This window comes from Furipterus horrens, unplaced genomic scaffold, assembly GCF_987537825.1.
Source record: "Furipterus horrens unplaced genomic scaffold, mFurHor1.1.pri manual_scaffold_10, whole genome shotgun sequence".
In the NCBI taxonomy this organism is placed as follows: domain Eukaryota; kingdom Metazoa; phylum Chordata; class Mammalia; order Chiroptera; family Furipteridae; genus Furipterus; species Furipterus horrens.
This window is the reverse complement of record NW_028327180.1, coordinates 73,217,265-73,238,149: the sequence shown is the minus strand read 5'-3', so window position 1 is coordinate 73,238,149 and position 20,885 is coordinate 73,217,265. Positions and strand designations below refer to the sequence as shown.

At 41.0% G+C, this 20,885-nt stretch overlaps 1 protein-coding gene across 3 annotated transcripts in view; it reads left to right on the top strand.

The window, feature by feature from the left end:
* Positions 1-20,885, top strand: part of LOC150000651 (protocadherin alpha-C2) — a 122,788-nt gene that overhangs the window by 85,664 nt on the left and 16,239 nt on the right. For all 3 annotated transcript variants that reach the window (XM_090288159.1, XM_090288158.1, XM_090288157.1), the window contains exons 2-3: positions 6,836-6,894; positions 9,632-9,720. In XM_090288159.1, the coding sequence (XP_090144285.1) occupies positions 6,836-6,894; positions 9,632-9,720 (148 nt within the window). The remainder of the gene's footprint in view (positions 1-6,835; positions 6,895-9,631; positions 9,721-20,885) is intronic.

The window sequence follows — 20,885 nt, the reverse complement described above, 5'->3', positions numbered from 1 at the left end:
GGGACTTTGCCAGGAGAGTACATGACTTTAATAAAGGCAAATTTCTGCCAGACACTTGGAAATCCAGTGAAGGGACCTAAAATCAACAGCTCCTGAAATTGTTGCAGTGTTGGGGAGAGAGTGTCACATTGTCACAGCATGGCAAAAAATGGGAACAAACATCACTCAACTCTGAAAGTCATCACTGCTAGATCAACCTGTTAAATTCCCATGCTAGGTTTTCTCTTTTCCATACCTAGTTACTGCAGATGGCAGGAGAGTCCTGGGATGCAATTAATGCCATGTGCCTACATTAAAATTAGATGGGGGTTGGAGAGGATGAGTAAGGGAATTTGCACTCACTGACTACCCTGCTATAGGAAAGTGTTCTGCTTTGCAATGTATGTATGGTTTCATTACCTGTAGGTCATATATTAAATACACATTTATTATCATTATCTAACATGTAAGGAAACAAGCTCAGAAAGGCTAAGTGACATACATAGTCACTCTGCTAGTGATATTTTAACTCATGCCTGTCTGGCTCCAAAGACTGTGGTTTTTGAAATGGCATGAGTAGACAAAATGTTTCTACTTCTTTTGATAGGGGATATTCAGGCATTTGTGCTACCAGTGGTTCTCCTAGTAGCATAAATTAACTGTTTTTAGAAAAAGTGATTCCATGCATAGAAAGAGGTCACAAATAGGTGGCTCAATGAGTAAAAATGTTACTACTAGGCTAATATATTTTTATTTGTTTGTTTTACAGTTGACATAGCCTGTTAAGATCTTTTATCTCTCTTCTTTCTCTGATTCCTCTCTCGTTGCTAATTAAACATCAGCATTTAACATCAGTCTCTAATCTTTTGGTGAATTTTACCCCCCAGTGAGCCACTTGTGCAATGAGGTTTTTGAAGTAACTATTTGGCAATAGGGCAGAATATCTCTTTGGGGATTCTGAAAACCTGATACTGACTGTGGCGGGCACAGCTTTCAGAGTCTCCTAGAAAAGGAATTGAATCTTAAGGTGAATTCTGTGCATTTGTGGTCCTATTATTACTACTGAGTCACTTTGAGTGCTCTGGGCTGTTTTGTCCAACTGTGCCTCAGTGGGACCAGTTGGTACAAGATGTGGAAATTCTAAAAGACTAGCAGAAATGAGTTGTTTTATATTCACTTTCACTTATTTCCAAACAATTAGTAGTCACTAAATCTTCAGTTACTTCTGCCACTGTGTGCACATATTTACCTTAATTCCAGATGCAGTGACCTAAATGGGTTAACACTTCTATTTAAGTGGCACCATATTTATTTTCCCCAGGACTGACTTTTCTCTCTGGTGACTCAGTCCTGGATCAGATTTGCACTAAGTGTAAAGTGTTTTGGTGGCAAATTTATAAAAAGTGCACATTGGTCAGGATAGGCATAGAAATTATATCTGTGAACTTTCATTCCAGTGTTTCATCCTTGAGTGGGTGGGACTATTTGGTTTGCCATTTCCTTATTGATTATAGGACCCTTCTTCTGAGAAAAGGTTTATTTTCTTGGTCTGATAATATAATAATTTCTTCAAATTACCTCCTTCCTTTTCTGCAGATATGCTGAGCCAGATGGAATTATGGCTGAGCTCTTCTCTGTCTCTTTATCTTGTACATATTCTGACTGATGAAGAAATCTATTTATTGTAGCTTGAATGTCATTGGCCTACCCTTTCCTCTGACCCAGGAGTGAGCTATTATATGGGCATCTGGTCTACCTCAGAACACTGCAGGGACACAGTCTGGCATATTATAAATTGTCTACTGGCATGCTGTCAGAATAGCAGAGTCAGTTCTGGATATTTGCCTTGTTGGCCACCAGTTTTTGCTCTCATGGGAGGTCAGGATGATACCAGTTTGTAAATGTTTGAGGAAAAATGATCATCATCAAGCCCAGAGATTTAGCTGAATTTAATGGGGATTTACTGGTATCTTTGAATGTGACTTATGTAGGACTTCACCTGGCTAAGTTTCCCTGTGCATATTATAGTGTGAATTTAGGTTACTCATACAATATTTTGAGCATTGTAATCTTGAATCATGATTTCAAAAATCAAAAGTCAAGAGAATTTCTTGGTGTTTTAAATCTGCCAGCCTACATATTATTCATTTGTCTTTCAAGAATTTGTACTTGAAAATACAAAGAAATATCTAACATTGCAAAAGTGAAGAGAAATGTTAGTTCCTTGGCACATAAGCAACATCAGTTCCATTCTGGCCTTGCAGGGTTGGAACTCTGGGCTCCAGGGAAGTGAAACCGTGAGTGAGAGAGTAACTGCTGTGTTAGCAGGCTGTACATCCAGAATTAAGCAAACCTAGCATTTTCTGTTGTACTGAAACCCATTAGGTATGTTTTAAAGTCATGTTTATTTTACTTTCCTGCTCTGTGGACTATGAGTTGTAAATGACTTTAGAGGCAAGTATTTAACCTAGAATTCCCAATTTGCTTTACTAGACAAATAATACGAAACCTAACAATGATTATTTTAAATGTTATATTCTTTTTTGCCTTAATAACCAACAGTCTATATGTATATTTTCTACTGCTTTGTAAGAAATTGCCACCAATTAGTGGTTTAAAACAATACTTGTTTATTATCTCAGAGTCCTGCACAGTGTGACTGGGTTTTCTGCTCAGGTTTTTGTTTTGTTTTCTAAATAATTTATGTATTTATTTATTTATTTTTAGAGAGAGGGGAAAGGAGAAAGGGAGAGAAACATCACTGTGTGGTTGCCTCTTACTTGTGCCCCCAACTGGGGACCTGACATGCAACCTAGTCATGTGCCCTGACTGGGAATCAAACCAATGACACTTGGCTTGCAGGCCGACACTCAATCCACTGAGCCACAGCAGCCAGGGCTTCTGTTCAGGTTTTCACAAGGCTGAAATCAACATGGTAGCTGGGCTAGTTCTCTTCTGAAGGCCCCAGTGGGGCAGAATTCACTTTCAAGCTCATTTGGGTTGTTGGCAGAATTCAGTTGCTTGAAAAGAGAAATCCTCCCCCAACTTTTTTTTTTTTTTTTTTTTTTACCTTTGGCTATAAGTCACTCTCAACTCTTAGAGGTTGCTCTAAGGCCCTTGCCCCATGGCCCCTGATATCTTCAGAGCTTATAATGGAGTATCTTCTCTCACTGATGGAATCTCTCTCATGCTTCAAATCTCACGGATACCTGTCGCTGGCCTCTAGACCTAGATTTTAAAGGCCCATGTGATTAGGTCGGGCCCTCCTGGGTGACCTCCTTTTCTTGAGCCAATTGTGCTACTTAACATACCTAATCATGGAGTAAGAGCCATCATATACATATAGTCTTTGAGATTAGTCAGGGCTTATACATGGGAGTGTGTGGATCTTGGGGGCCATCTTAGTATTCTGCCTATCATAGTTTATACCAATGTTCACAGAATATCACTTTGAATACTGTGAATACATCCTTAATAAAAGTCATATTAGGAAGGAAAATGAGATGTTCTATCTAGTCTCATATCTCAGAGGGCCATTTATTGATAGCTGCAACATGGATTTCCATGATAAGGAGATAGCATTTTATTTTCTGAGTAGGCCTATGAGTTTGTGAATGACATAGGGTATTTTTAACCTACTTTATTTTAAATCTGTCTTGGAAGAGGTGATTCATCTTTCTGTAGCTCAAATATTCTATGGTATTATAATAAAAATACCATAACAGGATAAGTTAATTCTTTGCCATAATTTTGATAGAAACTTAAATAGGTTCTTGTTCTTCAATTAAACTGTATCAGCCCTATGGACTATCTATCTGAATTTTTCCACACCTGGAATTTTGTGACCATTATTCTACTAAAGGACTAAGGTTTGGAACAACAGAACATACTGGGGCTTTTTACCAATAGGAATTAATCATAGCTCTTGTCAGAACATGAAGGCAGCTGGAATGCCCACTTGGACTTCTGTCTGTCGCAAATGAACCATATGCAAATCAACCTAGTCCTAGCCCCTTCCATAGGAAATGATAATGGACTTCGATACTTCCCAGGGAAAATGTTGAGGGACCCAGCCCGATATGTTGACTGACCTGGTGGGAGAAAAGCAGGGAGATGTAAATGACCTACTAGATGTGTTGATGGGGGGGCTCACCCTCACCAGAATGTGTGTTTGGCAAAGTGTGGAGAGGATGCCTGCAGAGGCTGAGGCAGGTGCCCGGGGGCTTGACCAGGAGTCTCCATGCCCCACTCCCTGCTTCTCCCCTTTGTCTCCTTGCTCTTTTGCCCCCTTGACCCCTTTCTCCACTTCCTCAATAAACCTAGAGTGGTCTCTGGGTGATTACTCAGAGCAAGACTGCCTGACAGTTTTGGGATGTACCATGCAAGTGTTAGAGAATCAAACAGTCACAATTAGTCCAAGGCCTTAATATATGTCATCATTGTGTCAGGTGTATCAGAAGTCAACCTTTCAACTTGAATTTTTCCAGGTTTAACCAAATTTGGATGAAAACTATGTACATTTTATTATTTTTAATTTTGTCTACTTATAATATAAAGCAGTATCTGGGAAACTCAGAAGTAAAAAGGAGAAAAAAGGAAAATATATATCATTTCATGTAAATTTATTTAAAACACAGACTTTCATGTTAGGGAGACCTAAACATGACTATTAGCTAAATACACCAATTAGGCAAATAACTTAATCTCTTTAAAGTTTATATTTCTCATTTTTGTCATTTAAGAACCATAATGTTGCCCTTGATGGATAGTTCATATATCCAAAACTTTTAAAAATCTGCAAATACCTGAACCCTGCGAGGCTCTGAGGACATAGCTATGTATTATGAATATCTCGGGATGTTCATGTTTTATGAACAAAACAGATATTACCCTTTTTATAGAATGGAAAAATTCAAAAAAGAATGAACTTTTTTTTTTTAAGAAAGTGTCAGGTTAAATGCAATAACTTGTATAAAGTGCTTATCCCATTGCCTAGTATTGTATGGATACTGTATGGGAATTAATTAAAGCATTAATTTCTTACTTTCTTACCTTTTTCCTGCCTGATCTTACTGGCTATCATAACTATGATTCCAGCAAATAAATCTCAGAAGCATCTTGTTGCTGATGGACTAGTCTAGAAAATAGCAGCGTGACAAATTAAATGTTGCTGAGGAAGGGAATTTGTGTAATGAACTGAATTTCCTGGTCAGTCCTGCTGGAACTTTGCCATTCAGCAAAATGAGGTTGGTGATTTTGTTCCAAAGATCAAGTTGCAGCAGTTTTCATCATGAATGTTACCCAATCATTTAAAAAAATGGCAACATTGATTCAACGGGTATCAAAGTCTTTCCTGAAGGAAGATTCTCAAAGCTGACAAGCTGATGCTAGCGCTGCTGACAGGGTGAAAGATGATTTACAGAATGATTTGCAAACATTTGCTCTTCTGTTCTAACACCACTGGTAGAAGATGGCAACCCCTTCCTTTGGTCAGTAGATGGTTTTATGCTACTTTATATGGAATATCCATAGCATTTTGTGAACTTCAGAAACAGATGACGCAGATTGCATATCTTGCCAATAGACTGAAAGGGACCAGAGAGGGCAGTTAGGGTATGGAGACATTTAAAGTATCCTAAAGCTGCAGCTTTCCTGGGCCTTGACTTTGGCCAAATCTTTGAATATCATTTGGCCATCCCAAAGGCTGTCTGGAAGTTGAGCTGCTGATCACTTCTCTAAATGTTGTGTAGAAATGTGTTTATGAAACACTGTGAATCCCATGAATGAACTATAAGAATGGTAGGGACAAGTATTATTGACATTTTGAAATAGTTTATAGACCTCAGTATTTAGTGACAGGACCACTTTAATCTCTGCCCATGATAACCCATTGAGAGGAACATCTATCACAGGTTTTTCATATAAAACTTTTAATTGATACATAATAGTGATGGTTATTGATTTTTGTCCCCATTGATTCTTGAGTAGCTTCAGCTGAGCACATAACTCCCTGGACAGTATTTAGATGCCCCTATTTTCCTCTTTGTCCCCTTCACTTTGGATGAATTGTTTGTAGGCACAGGGTAACAGATCTTTCCAACACATTGGTGGTGCAGAATGAGTCAGCTTCTTAGATGTCGGCTACTCCCTGTGAAAGAATTAGAGCTTAGTGAACAGTATCTGAGTGAGGAGGCAAAGCACTCAGGGGATCAGGGAACAAGTACAATTTTACAAAAAAGGATTATGTAGCAAAACAAGGTCAAACTCTGCCCTGGTTTGTTTCCCCCTTCCTAGCAGTCCTCTTCAATCAGCAGACTGGCGGTTATCAGTTGCTGGTGTTATGACTGGGCACATCCATCCTGGGTCAAACATGCTGCAGTCTGCAAAGCCAGCAGGAGATTGCAGTGCTCTGCAGTGCAGCCAGAGTAGCAGAACCTGTGTAGTCATGTGCCCTGTTACAACTGGAATACCAGATTGGGGGTGTTCCCTTCATGGAGCATCTGAGGACAAAAACAACAAAAGCTGTTCCTATCTCAAGACAGACTGCCCTTCCCTAGTGCTGCTTTCAGAACACAGAACTGTTTTTGGGCAAGGTGAAGCCAAAGCGTGTCCTTACAGAATTATTAAATCTGGTTTCCTCTGGTATTTAGCCCATGTGGGGGGTCTGATGGGCTAATTTAGTTTTCTCCTGAAGTGCTATCTATATGGATATTATCTTAGAGCTGCACATGAAATGGCTCCTTCAGTACTTGTTTTAGAGGCATAGAAATATTTAAGAAACAACTAATCAGTGGACATCATCACTGGGAGATCATTGTTTGGCCATATTAACAAAACTCCCTTTGTGATTTTCCAGCCACGACAGCCCAATCCTGACTGGCGTTACTCTGCCTCCCTGAGAGCAGGAATGCACAGGTATGTATTTTCCTCCTTCCTTTGCTCTGAAGGAACCTGAACTTTGTAAGGCTCAGATAAATTATGCCTCCATAGGCAGGAAGCAGCTGTCAAAACTAAGAAGCTTTAGACACTTTGCCAGGGAAATGTAATTATTTTTGTCTCTGTCTATTCCTTGAAACATTGGAAGTGGTCAGTGCCAAATGCTTCTCAAGTGCTGGCAAATAAGTCTCCTATAAAGTCAGAGACAGGCTGCTGTATACTTGCTCTCATCACAATTTCTATAAGGAAGAAATTCCAACTTCCTTTATCCCTTCTCCATCTCTACTTTCTGGACCCCCTGCCCCTGCCCCCTGCTTCCTTAAAACTTATCTTAAATACTGACACATTTGGACTTGAGTACATTGTGGAATGTGTATGTACGTGTTGTCTACTTTGATTTTCTATTTCACTCTGACTCTTATAGCCTATCCAACACAATAACTGATAATTATTCTTATTCATGTTCACCCCTACTAGAGTCTTTTTATCTTTTTCATCTTGTGGCTATCTTTTGGCCATCAGTGGCATGGGCTCTTCGGAGGATGAGCCATGTAAAGGGCCTTTATTAAATATCTGGAGACCAAATCTAGCTTACTTTAAATTAATCTAGAGTAATAGTATTACTCAAAGAGTCAGATGAAATGTAATTTTGCTTTCTCTACTTTGTCTCTTTGACAATAATTGATTAACAACCATTATTCCCAGAGGTGATCTAGTATCTATACCATGGGACCAAATGAAAGATTTATTATTTGTGAATGTCTTTGGAAACCAAATGGGGAGGGCTGAGAAACTAATGATCATTACCACCAAAAGAATTTTGTTTTAAAGAACAAATAAACTTCAAACTTAAGCCCCACAAAATATCTGTGCAACTCAGGTTGATCTTCACCAAACCTAGATCAATTTCTGAAGAGAGGGGCTTACCAAGTATGTGTTGAGTTGATGAAAAATTAGTTTCAGTCCATTAAAATGCCTTAAATTAAAATTAATTAACATATTCTTAAGCATTACACTACAAGTTGAGCAGAAATTGTTATACTGGTTGCTATTTCTAAACAAGAAGCAATCAGTGAAGGGCTGAAGATCGGCAGTTGGCTTGGTGAGATGTTACATTATAACCTGGGCCATAATTTTAGGCCTATTATAATCGGAGATATCAGAAGGAGTTTTTAGGTTTGTTAGAACAGCTTATGCGTTTGCCTCCATCTGAGCTCTTGAGGTGGAGCTATGCAATATGAAAGGCATGGCTTATCATACCAACTGTTTCCCAACTGAATTAGTGCTTTACTTGAAAAGTGCTAAAATATATCACATCCTTACCCGATTTTTAAGTGAAATTAAAAAAAAGGCTAAATGTGTTTCTAGTCAGGTTTCAATTAAGATATGAGATTTAAGCAGGATAAGGAATGAACTAAAAATTAAAGCTAAATATAATTTATTACTCACAATGTAGTACATTGACCATATATTAGAGATGTGAACTTAAGTAACACGCATTTTTTCACACATGTGCTTGACTTCTTGGCCTTTCCAACCTTAGACATCATGTTACTGTTCCTTTGAAAATTCTGCTTTGAGCTGAGCTGGTTTTAGGATAGTTACACCTTTAGAATGAATCTAATTGAACCCATATAATTTGCTGGTAGGATCTAGAAACACTGAAAGACTATTAATATTGGGGAAAAAGAGAAGATTCTAGGGTGTGGATGAAGGGAATAATAGCAATAGGACACAGCTTAATGACTGAATTTCCAAAGAATAAGGGAATATTAAGCTAATATATGGTCTTCCCCCACAACTGTTCAGGTTTACCTCCCATAACCCCTTCAAACAGTAGTATAAGTTTCATTGTAGCAACTTAGTTTGCAAAATGAACCAATGGCTAGTTTAAAAGAGTCCTCTAATTTTGGTGAGGGTTTTCTGGGATGATATTTACCCTGAGAGCCCCATTTGTTCCTTCCTTCATTCATCCAACAAATACTTGAGGGTCTAATGTGTGCTGGCATCACATATACACAAATGTCTCTGATGTTCCCTCTACCCTTGAACAGTTCGTGTTCTGTCTCTGCTGCCCTCTAATGACCTCCCAGTTCATGTCTCACTCCCTGCCATATTTCATGCTGAACTGATCTCTTCTGAACTGGGATCTCTGAGTAAGTGGCATTAAGTTTCCTCTAGTCACTAAATGTAGGGGTGGGGTGTCATCTATGAGTAAAAGATACAGAAAGATTAAAACAGAATGTAAGGTTAAGAATTAATTGGTAGCCAAAATGAAATAATACTGCAGTTATGAGCGAATAATTTTCGTGTGTTTTCCTCCTTGCTATAGAGAATCAGGAAACAAGAGAACCAGCAAGAGAGGCTTGGGGCTTTTAGAACAAGCTCTCATCTGTCTCAGCATTAAGATGTTAAAACAACATTAGCCCTCTGATAGGTTTCCAGTTAGATTAAATGAATACCATGGCATTAATGAAAATCAGAATTGCCGTAAAGATAAAAAGTGTTTATGCCCGAATATAGCAGGCAGTAAGTCAGCAATGCTTTCACCGTTTCTGCAAGGTGGTGCTCAGCAGTAATTGCTTCTATGCGAGCACAAGTAGAATGTGTTAGCTGTGGCCCTGTCTCCAGAGGTGTAGGCACTTTTGGAGGGAGGAACAAGATCTGGAAAGGCATTTATGGTCTAACTGTTATTTGGGTCTATGTGTTTACTCAGCTCTGTGCACCTGGAGGAGGCTGGCATTCTACGGGCTGGTCCGGGAGGGCCTGATCAGCAGTGGCCAACAGTATCCAGTGCGACACCAGGTAAAGACCCAGGGCCTCTGCCTTCATGCTTGGGTTCTGGAAAACAATCTGGTGACCTGTTTGTGTAAGACCAGGAATGTTAGTGGCTCTCTATTCTTTCTTCTTTTCCTTACACGTGTAACTTCCTTACATACATGATTATTTTGATTGTCTACTTAATGTCCTTTAAGAGTTGAAAACAGATAACATAAAGTGTGTGTGTGTGTGTATGTGTGTAATATTCTAAAATAACCAGGTAACTCTCAAATGCTTAGGTTCTCTGAATTTCACAGAGCAGATTTGGTGGCCTCATGTACAGAGATAACACTTAGCAAAAATCTTTTTGTTGAAGACAATGGAAACCTACTCAAAGTAGTGAGTAAAAGGGAGATGACAGATAGATAAATAGGTAGATAGATAGATGATAGATGGATGAAGTGGGCTTTCTCATGGAAGTGGAAAGTTATTGGAACAAAGGCACCATTCTCTTTGACTTCAAGTTAAAGTCAGATCTGCTTCTTTCTGTACAACTACATCATTCTCTAGACTGACCTTTACCACCTTAACATGCACATTGCCAACATGACTGCCTCACAGTTTCTTAGTCCAGAAGACCACTGGAGACAAACTCCTAACTCAAACTTTTAGGGAAAAGAATACACCAGGTTCAATCAAGAACCCGGTGGCTAGGTGAGTGTAGAAAAATTGCTTCAAGTCACATTTCCTTAGTTCCCTCATTCTTGCTCAGTCACTAAAGCACTGTCATATAATAAAAATATGGCTTTGGAGGCTCATCCCTTTGGCAGTTTTCAGAAAGGAAGAATTATGGAGACTGAAAATGGTGTCTGCCATAATCCTCTGTGAGTAGAATATCATGTGATGATAATAGTTAATGAATTACTGAGCCATAATATACCCAGACTGTGCCAAGCACATTACATGTGTGATTTAATTTATTTGTCATGACAGAGTTGCAAAGGATTTAGTATATCTATTTTACATATGAGAAACTAGAGACACAGAGAGGTTCAGAAACACGTGACAGAAGTTTATAAGTGACAGAAGTAGGATTCAAACCCAAGTGTATCTTGCTTCAAAGCCAAAGTATCTAGCACTTATATTCAGAGCATGGTCTGCTTGCAAGAATTCATCCGAATTCAAATACATACCCACACTTATAACAGATGACATAAGTTTGTGAGTAAAAAGTACTTTCCAAAAATAATCAGGTGCCTTTCAAGTGTTTAGGCTATCCAAGTAACTAAGATGTGCAGTTAAGAGCCCGTTTTGCTGGCAACTCTTAAGGGTTTTCATTGATTCTAATCAGACAGCACTTGCTATTTATGAATGTTGCATAATCCAACTAAAAGTCACATTTGTCAAAAAAACAAATGCACAAGTTAAAGCAATTTATCAGAGAGCTAATATTGCCAGATGGCAAGGGGAAGAACATTCATTGACAAATTTGCAGCTCTTATGCCAATGATGGAGTGAAGAAGTGATGGAAGAATAGGTGGGTTTACACTGCCAAGCATTGCAGGGTGGGGAAGCATCTGCAAAGGTGAGAGCTACCCAGTCAGAGCAGCCACATGAAGCCATGCCCTGCTGTCTTCATGTCAGGGTTTTTCTTGTTCCCATAGAGGCTTTGGAGAGCACTCTGGTGAACCAAGAACTAACTGAATACATTCTCCCTTTCATTAATTTCTGGTTGGTGTATATTCCTAGGCAAATGTGAAACAGGAACTGTCTACTGACTCTTTCCTTTGCATCTGGCACAGGTCTCCTTCAGATTCAAAAGAATGTTAGGAACCCATCTTCTTGCCAGAAGATAGGAAAGGAGTTTCCATTACTCCCCTTCCCTTCTGTCCCAATCCCTTTTGTTTAATCTCTTTTCTGCAGGACTGTGCCTGGCTGCTGACTCAAGAATCCCAGTCCTCATGGACTGAACTGGACAGAGCTTACATCTTCCAATTACTCCATGGGTGACCAAACCATACTTATCAACATACGTCGATACTAATGATATAAAGTTAAAGAGATAATCCTCTGCCTTCTGCTCTGTCCTTTGGTACTTTTAGGTTTTAGGTCTCAAAATATGTTCTACACTGTTTGGAGGGAATTTGGTATAAAGATTAAGATTATGATGTGGCATCAGAAATGAATTGAATCGTAGTTCCAAACTTACTTGTTGGGTGCGCATAAGCAAGTTGCTTAAATTCATGTTTTCTTAATTACATTGCCTGTAAATCAGGTATAATTATAACACCTATGTTATTGAGTTGCTATGACAACTAAAGCAAGAGCTGAATATAGTGCTTGATATACAATATTATTAGATATTTAATCTTTTTTATCCCTTTTTTCTGGGATACTTTTGTGCAGCTATGTGCCTGGACTTGCTTGATAACCTGGTGGCCAGAATGCAATAGTTCTCATTTGTAGGACCAGAGACAGACTCTCTAAGATTTTCTGAGTCATCCTGACATCTGTTCAGTCCAGTGACCCTCCGGCCACCTTCTTGAGGATGAAATAAGGAGGATTTATTAGTTCTGCCTGAAGAAAAGGAAAATGCTTTAAAAACCTTATTGTTTCTAGTAGAGCCTGCCTTTCATTGATTCTGTTGTCCTCTAGTGCTTCATGATGAAGGTGCAGTTGCTTCCAAAAGGCTTCCTCCTGGTGCCCAAGCCTCCATCCACTTGTGTCTGAGACCTCATGAACCGACACCTTCTCGTACCAGCTCCCACAACAGCTGCTATCTTGCGCATAAAGGGAGAGAGGCCTGCTGTGCTGTGATCCTCAATCATGTGTGCCTTGCAGTTGTTTTCCCTCCATTGACTAATTCTTTTGCTTTGTCACTAAACTGTTCATTTGTTTTTCACAGTCCACAAAAGCCTAGGATCAGGTGCCTTGCTCTGAAGGGATCAGTGTGGAAACATCACCAGCCGATGTGTCCTGCTAGATAAACAAGTCAGACATTAAATCCATTCATCCTGATTACTGGCCCCTTTTTCCAGCCTCTCCGTGTGGCAGACCTAGACCACGGGCTTCTTATTTCTTTCACAGCTTCCTGTGAGACTGTGCGGAGAAAGCAAATGCCCTGCACTCCAGTTAGGCCTCCTCTTCAGATGGAGGAATGTGTTTTGGGGAGAGGGGCATTTAAGGGCCAGACATTCATGTTTACAGCTCTGACTTTCTGTGTGAATGCTCTAAAGAAGTTTTAATGAGTGCCCTCTTGTGACTGGTTCCTAGAGGGCATCCCTAAAGGTTATAAAACAAAACAAAACAAAACTGCCCCTGCCTTTGAGAGAAAGCTGGTCGGGCTTCAGGGCCCCAGGCTGCCTTGCTGTCTACCACTGGTTCATCCAGGGTCCTCTTTCTGCAGCTGATGGGATCTCAGGACTTACCTAAGGCAAAAATAAATTATTTTTGGAGTAGAAGCTGTTCACTATTTTCAAAAGAGCTCTGGGAACCCCCAGCCACACAGTACTACCAAAGATAACTTTATAGCTTGTTGAGCCACACCCCATGGGATCCAGGACCGAGCAGTGCAAGATTAATTAGGTGGGTGAGGCAACAAAGGTAGCGAGGCTGAGTTAGAGAACCTTAGCGTAGAGAGTGATGAGGCCGTGGTTCCCAAAGGATGGCTCCCAGAGCAGCAGCACTAACAAAACCTACTGAACCAGGAATTCTCAGGGTGGGCCCCAGCCATTCGTTTTAACAAGCCTTCCACGTGCTACTGATGGACCCTAAAGTTTAAGAACTGGTCAAAAGACTCAAGAGTAAATATTCTCGAGGCTGTCTGATATCTTTGGAGGCCCAGAAACCACACAGGGAAACATTAGCTTTAATTTTTAGTTCATTCCTTATCCTGATTCTTGCAACAAGCAGGAAGCCTTTTCCATATCAGAGAGAGAATCACTAAGAGCTCAGGCTCTGGGTCAGACTAGCTCTCCTTTGGATTCTAGCTCTGCCACTCGGCAGTTGTATGTCCCTGGGGCCAATAACTTCACTTCTTTAAAAAATAATAAGTCCTCTTTTTTGTGTGTTTTTAAAAGATTTTATTTATTTTCAGAGACAGAGGAAGGGAGGGAGAAAGAGAGGGAGAGAAACATCGATGCCCCTCACATGCCCCCAACCGGAGATTCAGCCCACAGCCCAGGATTGTGCCCTGACTGGGAATCAAACTGGTGACCTTTTGGTTTATAGGCCAGTGCTCAATTCACTGAGTCACACCAGCCAGGGCTGCTTCACTTTTTTGGTTCCCAGTTTCTCCCTCTGTAAAATTGAGATAACAGTCATGTCTACTTTATAGGGTTGTTGCAAGACTTAAATGAGATAATACACACATATTACAGAGCATAGTACGTGGTAGCCATTTCTATGATTTTTCAAGGTGTGAATCTGTCTTTCAGCTTCAGAATGTAGGTCTGAGTCGCTCTGAGTTGTTTCTTTGGGAGGGCTCTATTATACAGATTTTTTTTTTAGGTGCCTGTCTTTTTGTGTCCTCGGGGGATGTTGTTGCCCTGGTTTGCCACATTTCTTTGCTCTGTGGAAAATGGACAGAGATTATGTGTCCTAGTTTTAAAGGGGAGTTCAGGCTCTTAATTGTCTTAGGAATTCGTACCCTTCTGACAAAATCAGTTCCCCATGGAGGGCCTCCATGGAGATACCATCTCTGACTCTCCCCTAGAAAGGAGCCATGGTCCTTATAAATGTTTTGGGATCCATTTATGAGAACTGCCAACATGAATTTTTCCATTTGGTGAGTGAGCCCAGCCTCGGGCCTTGTTTGAGAATTTAGAAATCATGCTTGCTGTTCCACTAACCTGCTCACCGTCCATTTCTGCTGTTGTCATGGCAATGATAGCCCCGGGAGGTGTGTGCATGTCCTTATTAGGCAAAGAAATGAGATTGGTGACCTGTGTGGGTGGGGCAGCTCCCTCCTGTCAGCCTCCTCACTCTCATCTTGTGTCGCACAGCCCAGGAGTGCCAGCTGGGCTTGTGGGTCTCGAACTAAGGAAAGTTGAGTCCTTTTAGATGCACTTTTACCTTGTGGTGTGTGTAGGGAGCTCATCATGTCTGTTGGAGGTCTCTAACCTGGCCTGGAGAGAGAGAAAGCAAGACAGTGTGGAAGGGGAATTAGAGTCCTCTACCTAGGAGGAGCCATTGAGTTTAAGTCTGTGCTGGTTCCATCCATCCATCTAGGACTTTCTTTATCTCCTTCTTGGAAGAACAGTGCGCTTTCTATTTTTAATGGCCGTGGGGATAAGCAACTAGAGTGAAGACTTTCTGGTTTTTCTGAAATTAAACATTTTGGTTTAATAAATAGATTCTGAGACAGTTCTTCCTCTCCACCAGGTAGTTCGTGCACCTCCCTCATTTTTCCTACATCACTTCTTACAGAATCGGTAGCCTTGGGCAGAATGCAGTCACAGCTGGGGCCATGATGCATAACAAATTGATTTCTTCTCTAACAGTGGCCCAAAACAGAGATCATTTGCCTCCTGAAAATCCAGTCCCATGTGCCCTCAGATGTATGCTCCTGGACTGAGCAGAGAAGAGCTGCAGGAACTGTTTCCTTAGGCTGCAGTTCCCTTCAAATCCCACAGATGCAGACAAGCAGCTAATGCAGGGTCAGGAAGAGACATTACAGCTCCTTCAGTTATCATTGATCCCTCTAATGTGCCACTGGAGTGGTGCAATCTGGCCCCTGAAAACTGCATCATGAGAAACAACTTTTGAGTATGTTTTAGAAAAATAATACACCTTATCATTGTTTTGTTTAAGAGTGTAGTATGAGGCCCTGGTTGGTGTGGCACGGTTGCGTGTCGTCCTGCAAGGCACAAGGTCGCAGGTTTGAATTCAGTCCACTGTCAGGGTACATGCCTGGGTTGTGGGTTCAGTCCCCAGTGGTGGGGCGTGAAGGAGAGGCAACCAAATGATGTTTCTCTCTCGTGTTGATGTTTCTCTCTCAGGCTGATGTTTCTCTCCCTCTCTTTATCCCTCCCTTCCCTGAGTTACCCTTCCTTCTAACTTTCTCTACACACCATGCTTTGTAGCTGACTTTTTAAGCCTCTTATCAGAAGGAAAATTCAGGTTTCTCCAGGGAAAGTCCTAGTGTCAAAAAGAGCCAAGGAAGCGAGGGGGCGGGGGGGCTGGTCACCAACTCTGCCACCTGACTTAGCTGAAAGATGGCAGGCTACCCGTGTGTTTGAACGCTCTGTGCAGAAGGGGAGGGAGAGAGTGGGAGTCCACACTTCATTCTGTGGGAAAGATTGCCTGGATTGTTGGAATTGATGGGCTTGGAGCTCTTTTCTGGGAGGTACGTGGACAAGAAGAACCTACTTATGACCTGGGTCAAGGGCAGAGGAGTAGTGATAGCTTGTAATTCCTTTAAGCTTTGCAGCTGCAGCCAGCGTTGCCCTCAGCCACACTGATTCTAGTAAACCAGAAGGGAAAGCTTGTCCCCAACAGCAACAGGGATGTTTAGTGACAAATATTTTCAGAGAAACTTAGCCCAGATTCCAAAAGAGTTTGAAAAGCTTGTTTTCACAGAGGCTTACCATTGAGAAGGTCACTGCCTAATCTGGAGAAACATATTCAGGTCAAGCACTGCTAGAAACTAGGTGCCTCTAGGGAATGGTCATGGAAGAGAGCTCCCTGCCTAGAAGCCTATAAGTAAGCATGTGAATTGGAGAGGAACCTCTTTCTGCCTCAGTTCGTTACCCACAGTCAGAGAAAGGAGGGGAGTAGAGATCGATGCCATTCTGCTCAGATCTCAGTGAGACAAGAGCTTCCTCAGCAGCAGCCCTTCCTGGAATGTTCTACCTCCCAGGGAGTGGACTCAGTGGAGGATATGAGAAGGCAGGCCCAGGGGTGGCAATACTGAAGGAAATAAGAGAGAAAGGATGTTTGCACTGGTATTAAAACAGGAAATTGAGAGCTTTGTAGAAGCCAGATTCAAGAGGTGTAACCCTGGAAGGTTAATGTATGAAAAGGTAACTTTTAGAAACCAAATTAGGAGCCAAAAAAGAACAGGAATGATAAGAAGCTTATTGATACTAGAGCTGAGTCCCTTGACTGCTGAACCTGGGGCACCCTGGGCCCCAGATTACAGCTGCCACTGAATGTAAAAGAATAACCAGAAAAGCTTTAAAAATATGCAAAGCCTGCTCTGTACAGAAGGTCTGAGCAAACAGATGTAGTATTGATGGTCCAAAGAAGTCTGACAGCTACGGCTTACTTCCAACATTGGGCCAATACTGTGTCCAGAGCTGTTGTTCTAGATGACATCATGGACCAAGCAGAGTATGGAGGTGACATTCCCCAAGTCTTCTCTCTTTTGTGACTCTGCATCATAGATACTATCTTACCCAGGAACACATGTGTCACATCTCTGTTCCCATAATCACCAGGGACACCTGAAGTTCTGTGGCAAGACTGGAAGAAGCCTTGGCCATTATGAATGATTTATGTGAGGTGCACACAGAACTGCGTGTCAGAGTTCTGGGGGAAGAAGAGCTTCACCAGTTAGGTAACCAGGCCAGAGCTGGACATGTTTGTGCCTGTGAGCTTGGCTTTGTATTTGATGATGAGCCATGGAATATAGAAGTTCCTTTCTCTCTGCCAACACCTATTAGTCAGGATATATGTGTGTTTGTATTAGTGGGATGGTCTTTGTTGTTGAAGTTCTAGAGTCTTTAAGTCCTGTGCTGTTGCCCTGAGCTATAGAAAAGTACAGTAGTCTTTTAGAACAAGAGAAAAATCTTAATAATAGCTACTATTTATTGAGAACCATAATGCACACTTTATATGCCTTGCCTCTTTAAATAGGAGAGAAGTATATTATTATTCTCATGTTTTAGATAAGAAACTTGAGGTTCAAAAATTAAGTGACTTCTTCACAGTCATGTTGTTAGTTTTTTTTTAGGTCACCATTGTATTTACAGTGTCAAGCAAGGTGTGTAGCACACAATGGCGCTTAACAAATATTTGTTGAATTTGTTAATTAATATAATAGCAAGAACAATATTTAAACTCCTGCCTCTCTGATGCTGAACCCTATGCACTTAACTAACACCCTACTGTTATTTTGTTCCACATACCAGGTGAAGGATACCTCGCTTCCAGATATCAAAATCTGTATTAGTTTCCCAGGGCTGCTGTTACAAATTACCACAAACTACACGGCTTAAAACAATATAAATTTATTTTATAGTTCTGTCAATCAGAAGTCCAAAATGGGTTTGACTGGGCTAAAATCAAGGTGTAAGCAGGGCTGCATTCTTAATGGAAGTTCTAGGAAAGGGTCCTTTTTCTTTTTCCTTTCCCAGCTTTAAGAGTCTTCCTGCATTTCAGGGCTCCTGGCTCCTTCTTCCATCTTCAAAGCCAACAGAGCATCTGCAAATCTCTTTCTGACTCTGAGTCTCCTACCTCCCTCTTTCACTTACAAGGACCCTTGTGATTACATTGGACCCACCTGGATAATCCAGGATAATGTCTCTGTCTCAGAATCACATCTGCAAAGAATCACATTATTCTTTTGTTATGTAACAACATTTTCACAGTTTCCAGGAATGAGGATGTGGGCATCATTGGGGGCCATTATCTTTCTCCCATGAGGCCTTTCATGTTCAGGCAGAGATGGCTGTGTGCATCTCTGTGTATGTAAATTTCAGTAGAGGTGAAGATAAAATAAAGTGCATATTAGGACTGTGAAGAGGGTGTAATCAGTGTGGATGAGACTTTACATGTTTTTTGAAAGCTATTAATTGTTAGAAGTTTGGTGCAGACTAATTAATCCCATTGCTTTCCCTCCAAATCTCCACTAATTAAGAATAGATGCAAGGAGCTAACTGAGGAACAAAGTCCAGAATCAGGTTTATTATTGGTAAAGGTGGTCTGAAGACTATGATATGGTATCCAACCTCCCAAATGCAAGGGAAGAAAGGGAAGAATGGCAGATCTCTTCCTTGACAAGGAGGGAGAACTGTCCTGATTTGATTACAAAACAGAGGCTGAGCAGGAAAAGAGAAAGAGAATTAGAGAAGAGGTATGCCATGAAGGAGTAGTGACTGTTGATGCTAACTTTCTCCAATTAAGAAGCACAACCTTTTAAAGTATAATTTATGGAAATCTTTCCAATCAGAATAACAATGTCTTCTTATTGGGGAGAGTAAGTAAGGAAGTGGAGCTACAGGTACAAACTCCCTTCCTACTGTGCTCCTGCAGGACAGAAGTATTGGTTTGATGGGGGAGGGTGTTTCCTTCTCTATGAGCAGGGGTAGAAATGTGGAGACAAGAGGAAAATGGTTCCCACTGCATTATTAAGGGATAAGAGATATTGTTCTGTCCTGGGCTTAAGAGCATTTTCCCATAAGTTGGGGAGAGCCATGAGAAGATAGTACTCTTTGAATCATCTACAGGCTAATCTGAAAGGAGTCGATTAAAGGGTATGGCAGCTAGCAGAAAAGTTACTGTCCCCAGGGACAACACATATTGCTTGTCCTGTATGCATCTAGTATATGTGTCTAGGTGAAAACAGATTAAGGTTTATATCCAGGAATTTCCTGAAGAATAAAGTGCAGAGCCTGATCCGTGTGTATGTGTGTGTTGGGGGTTGTGGGAAGTGGGTCAGAGGAGGCACTTCAGTTGGTATTTCTAAATTTCACTTGCTTTTCCTTGATGATGCATCCTGTGTCAGGGTCAGGAGTCAGGGTGGTTATGGGCCGATTCTCTGGAAATACCTATATTCAGGATTTGTTGGGTTTTTTTTTTTAGGAACATTTTGCATAACAAACCTATTCTTATACTGGCTATCTCCCTGAAATCCAAACAGATTAGGCACCTCCAAAACCTAGAGTGTCTCAGCACCCTCAGCAGCTGTGATTGGCTAGTAAATCACCCTCATGTCTCTGACAGTGATTAGGCATAAGACCCATGAAAGAGCCTCTTTGGAGTCCAGCACCCCCATAGGCTCCTTGTGTCACCAAGTTGTCAATAAAACCCCTGTCCCTGTAGTCTGCAGTGCATGGAGTTGTGCTCAGTCAATGGTCACTATCTCATCAATTTCCCTCTGTTGGACCAAGTGTAAACTGATTCTAAATATCTGCCCTGGTGAAACTTTTTAGGGAGGATGAGCTCTTCAATATGTTCTTGCTAAATCTAGGGATTTAGAGATATAAGTTAGGTGCTTTGGTTCTTTCTCACTCAGAGTCACAACCTTGCCTCCGGGTACTAACCTTCTAAATGGTTATGATTTGAAGGGCACTATGAAGATCCTCTAAAACCCACTTCAAAAGCAGGTCCCTAGAACTCCACCTTAAACCACCACCACCAACATTCTCTTTTGAAATCTTCATTCATTTATTCATTCATACATTCATAGGTATTTCTCTCTCTCTCTCTCTCTCTCTCTCTCTCTCTCTCTCTCTCTCTCTCTCTCTCTCTGTCTCACCCACACACACACACACACACACAGAGAACTAAAACACTCTTGTATTAGAATATCATGTCCAAGGCTATCTTTCCTGGCTTGACTTCAATATAGAATTTGGTTGGAACCTTCTGTACAGTCACTAAACATATTTATTAAGCACCCGCTTAAGGCCAGTCTCTGTCCTAGGTGACACAGGTATAATATTAAATATAATACAGTCTTGTCTTCATAACCCAGTGTGGGGAGACATAAATGTGAAGAAATAAGACAAAAATATTACAATGTCATGTGATAAGGACCAGAATAGTGCTGTGTATAGGCAGGGCCAATGAGGGGATAGGAAACAGTCTATCTATGTTGTAATAAAAACAAACCCCATGTAAATACAGTAAACTGGTTCACCTTTCCTGCAAGAGTCCCCCAAATTGTTTCCATGGGGCCTACCTAAACCCTCCCTCAATAACCATAAATACTGGATGCTGTGGGAACCCAGAATATGGAATTGGGAATTTAGGGGACCGGGTCAGAGATTATGTGGCATGTAATATGGGTGTTGAAGGATGGCATGTAGGATGTGAGAAAGAAGAGAGTTTTTGCCCAAGGGAACAATACATGCATTCTTTTAAAAAAAGAAGTGTGTGATCTGGGTGAATGGAATAATGCATTTGAGAGGTGGGGTGGGATGGAGGGCTGTTGGGAAATGAGATCAGAGGGGTAGACTGGAGTCAGATTGTGTAGGGCCTTAAAA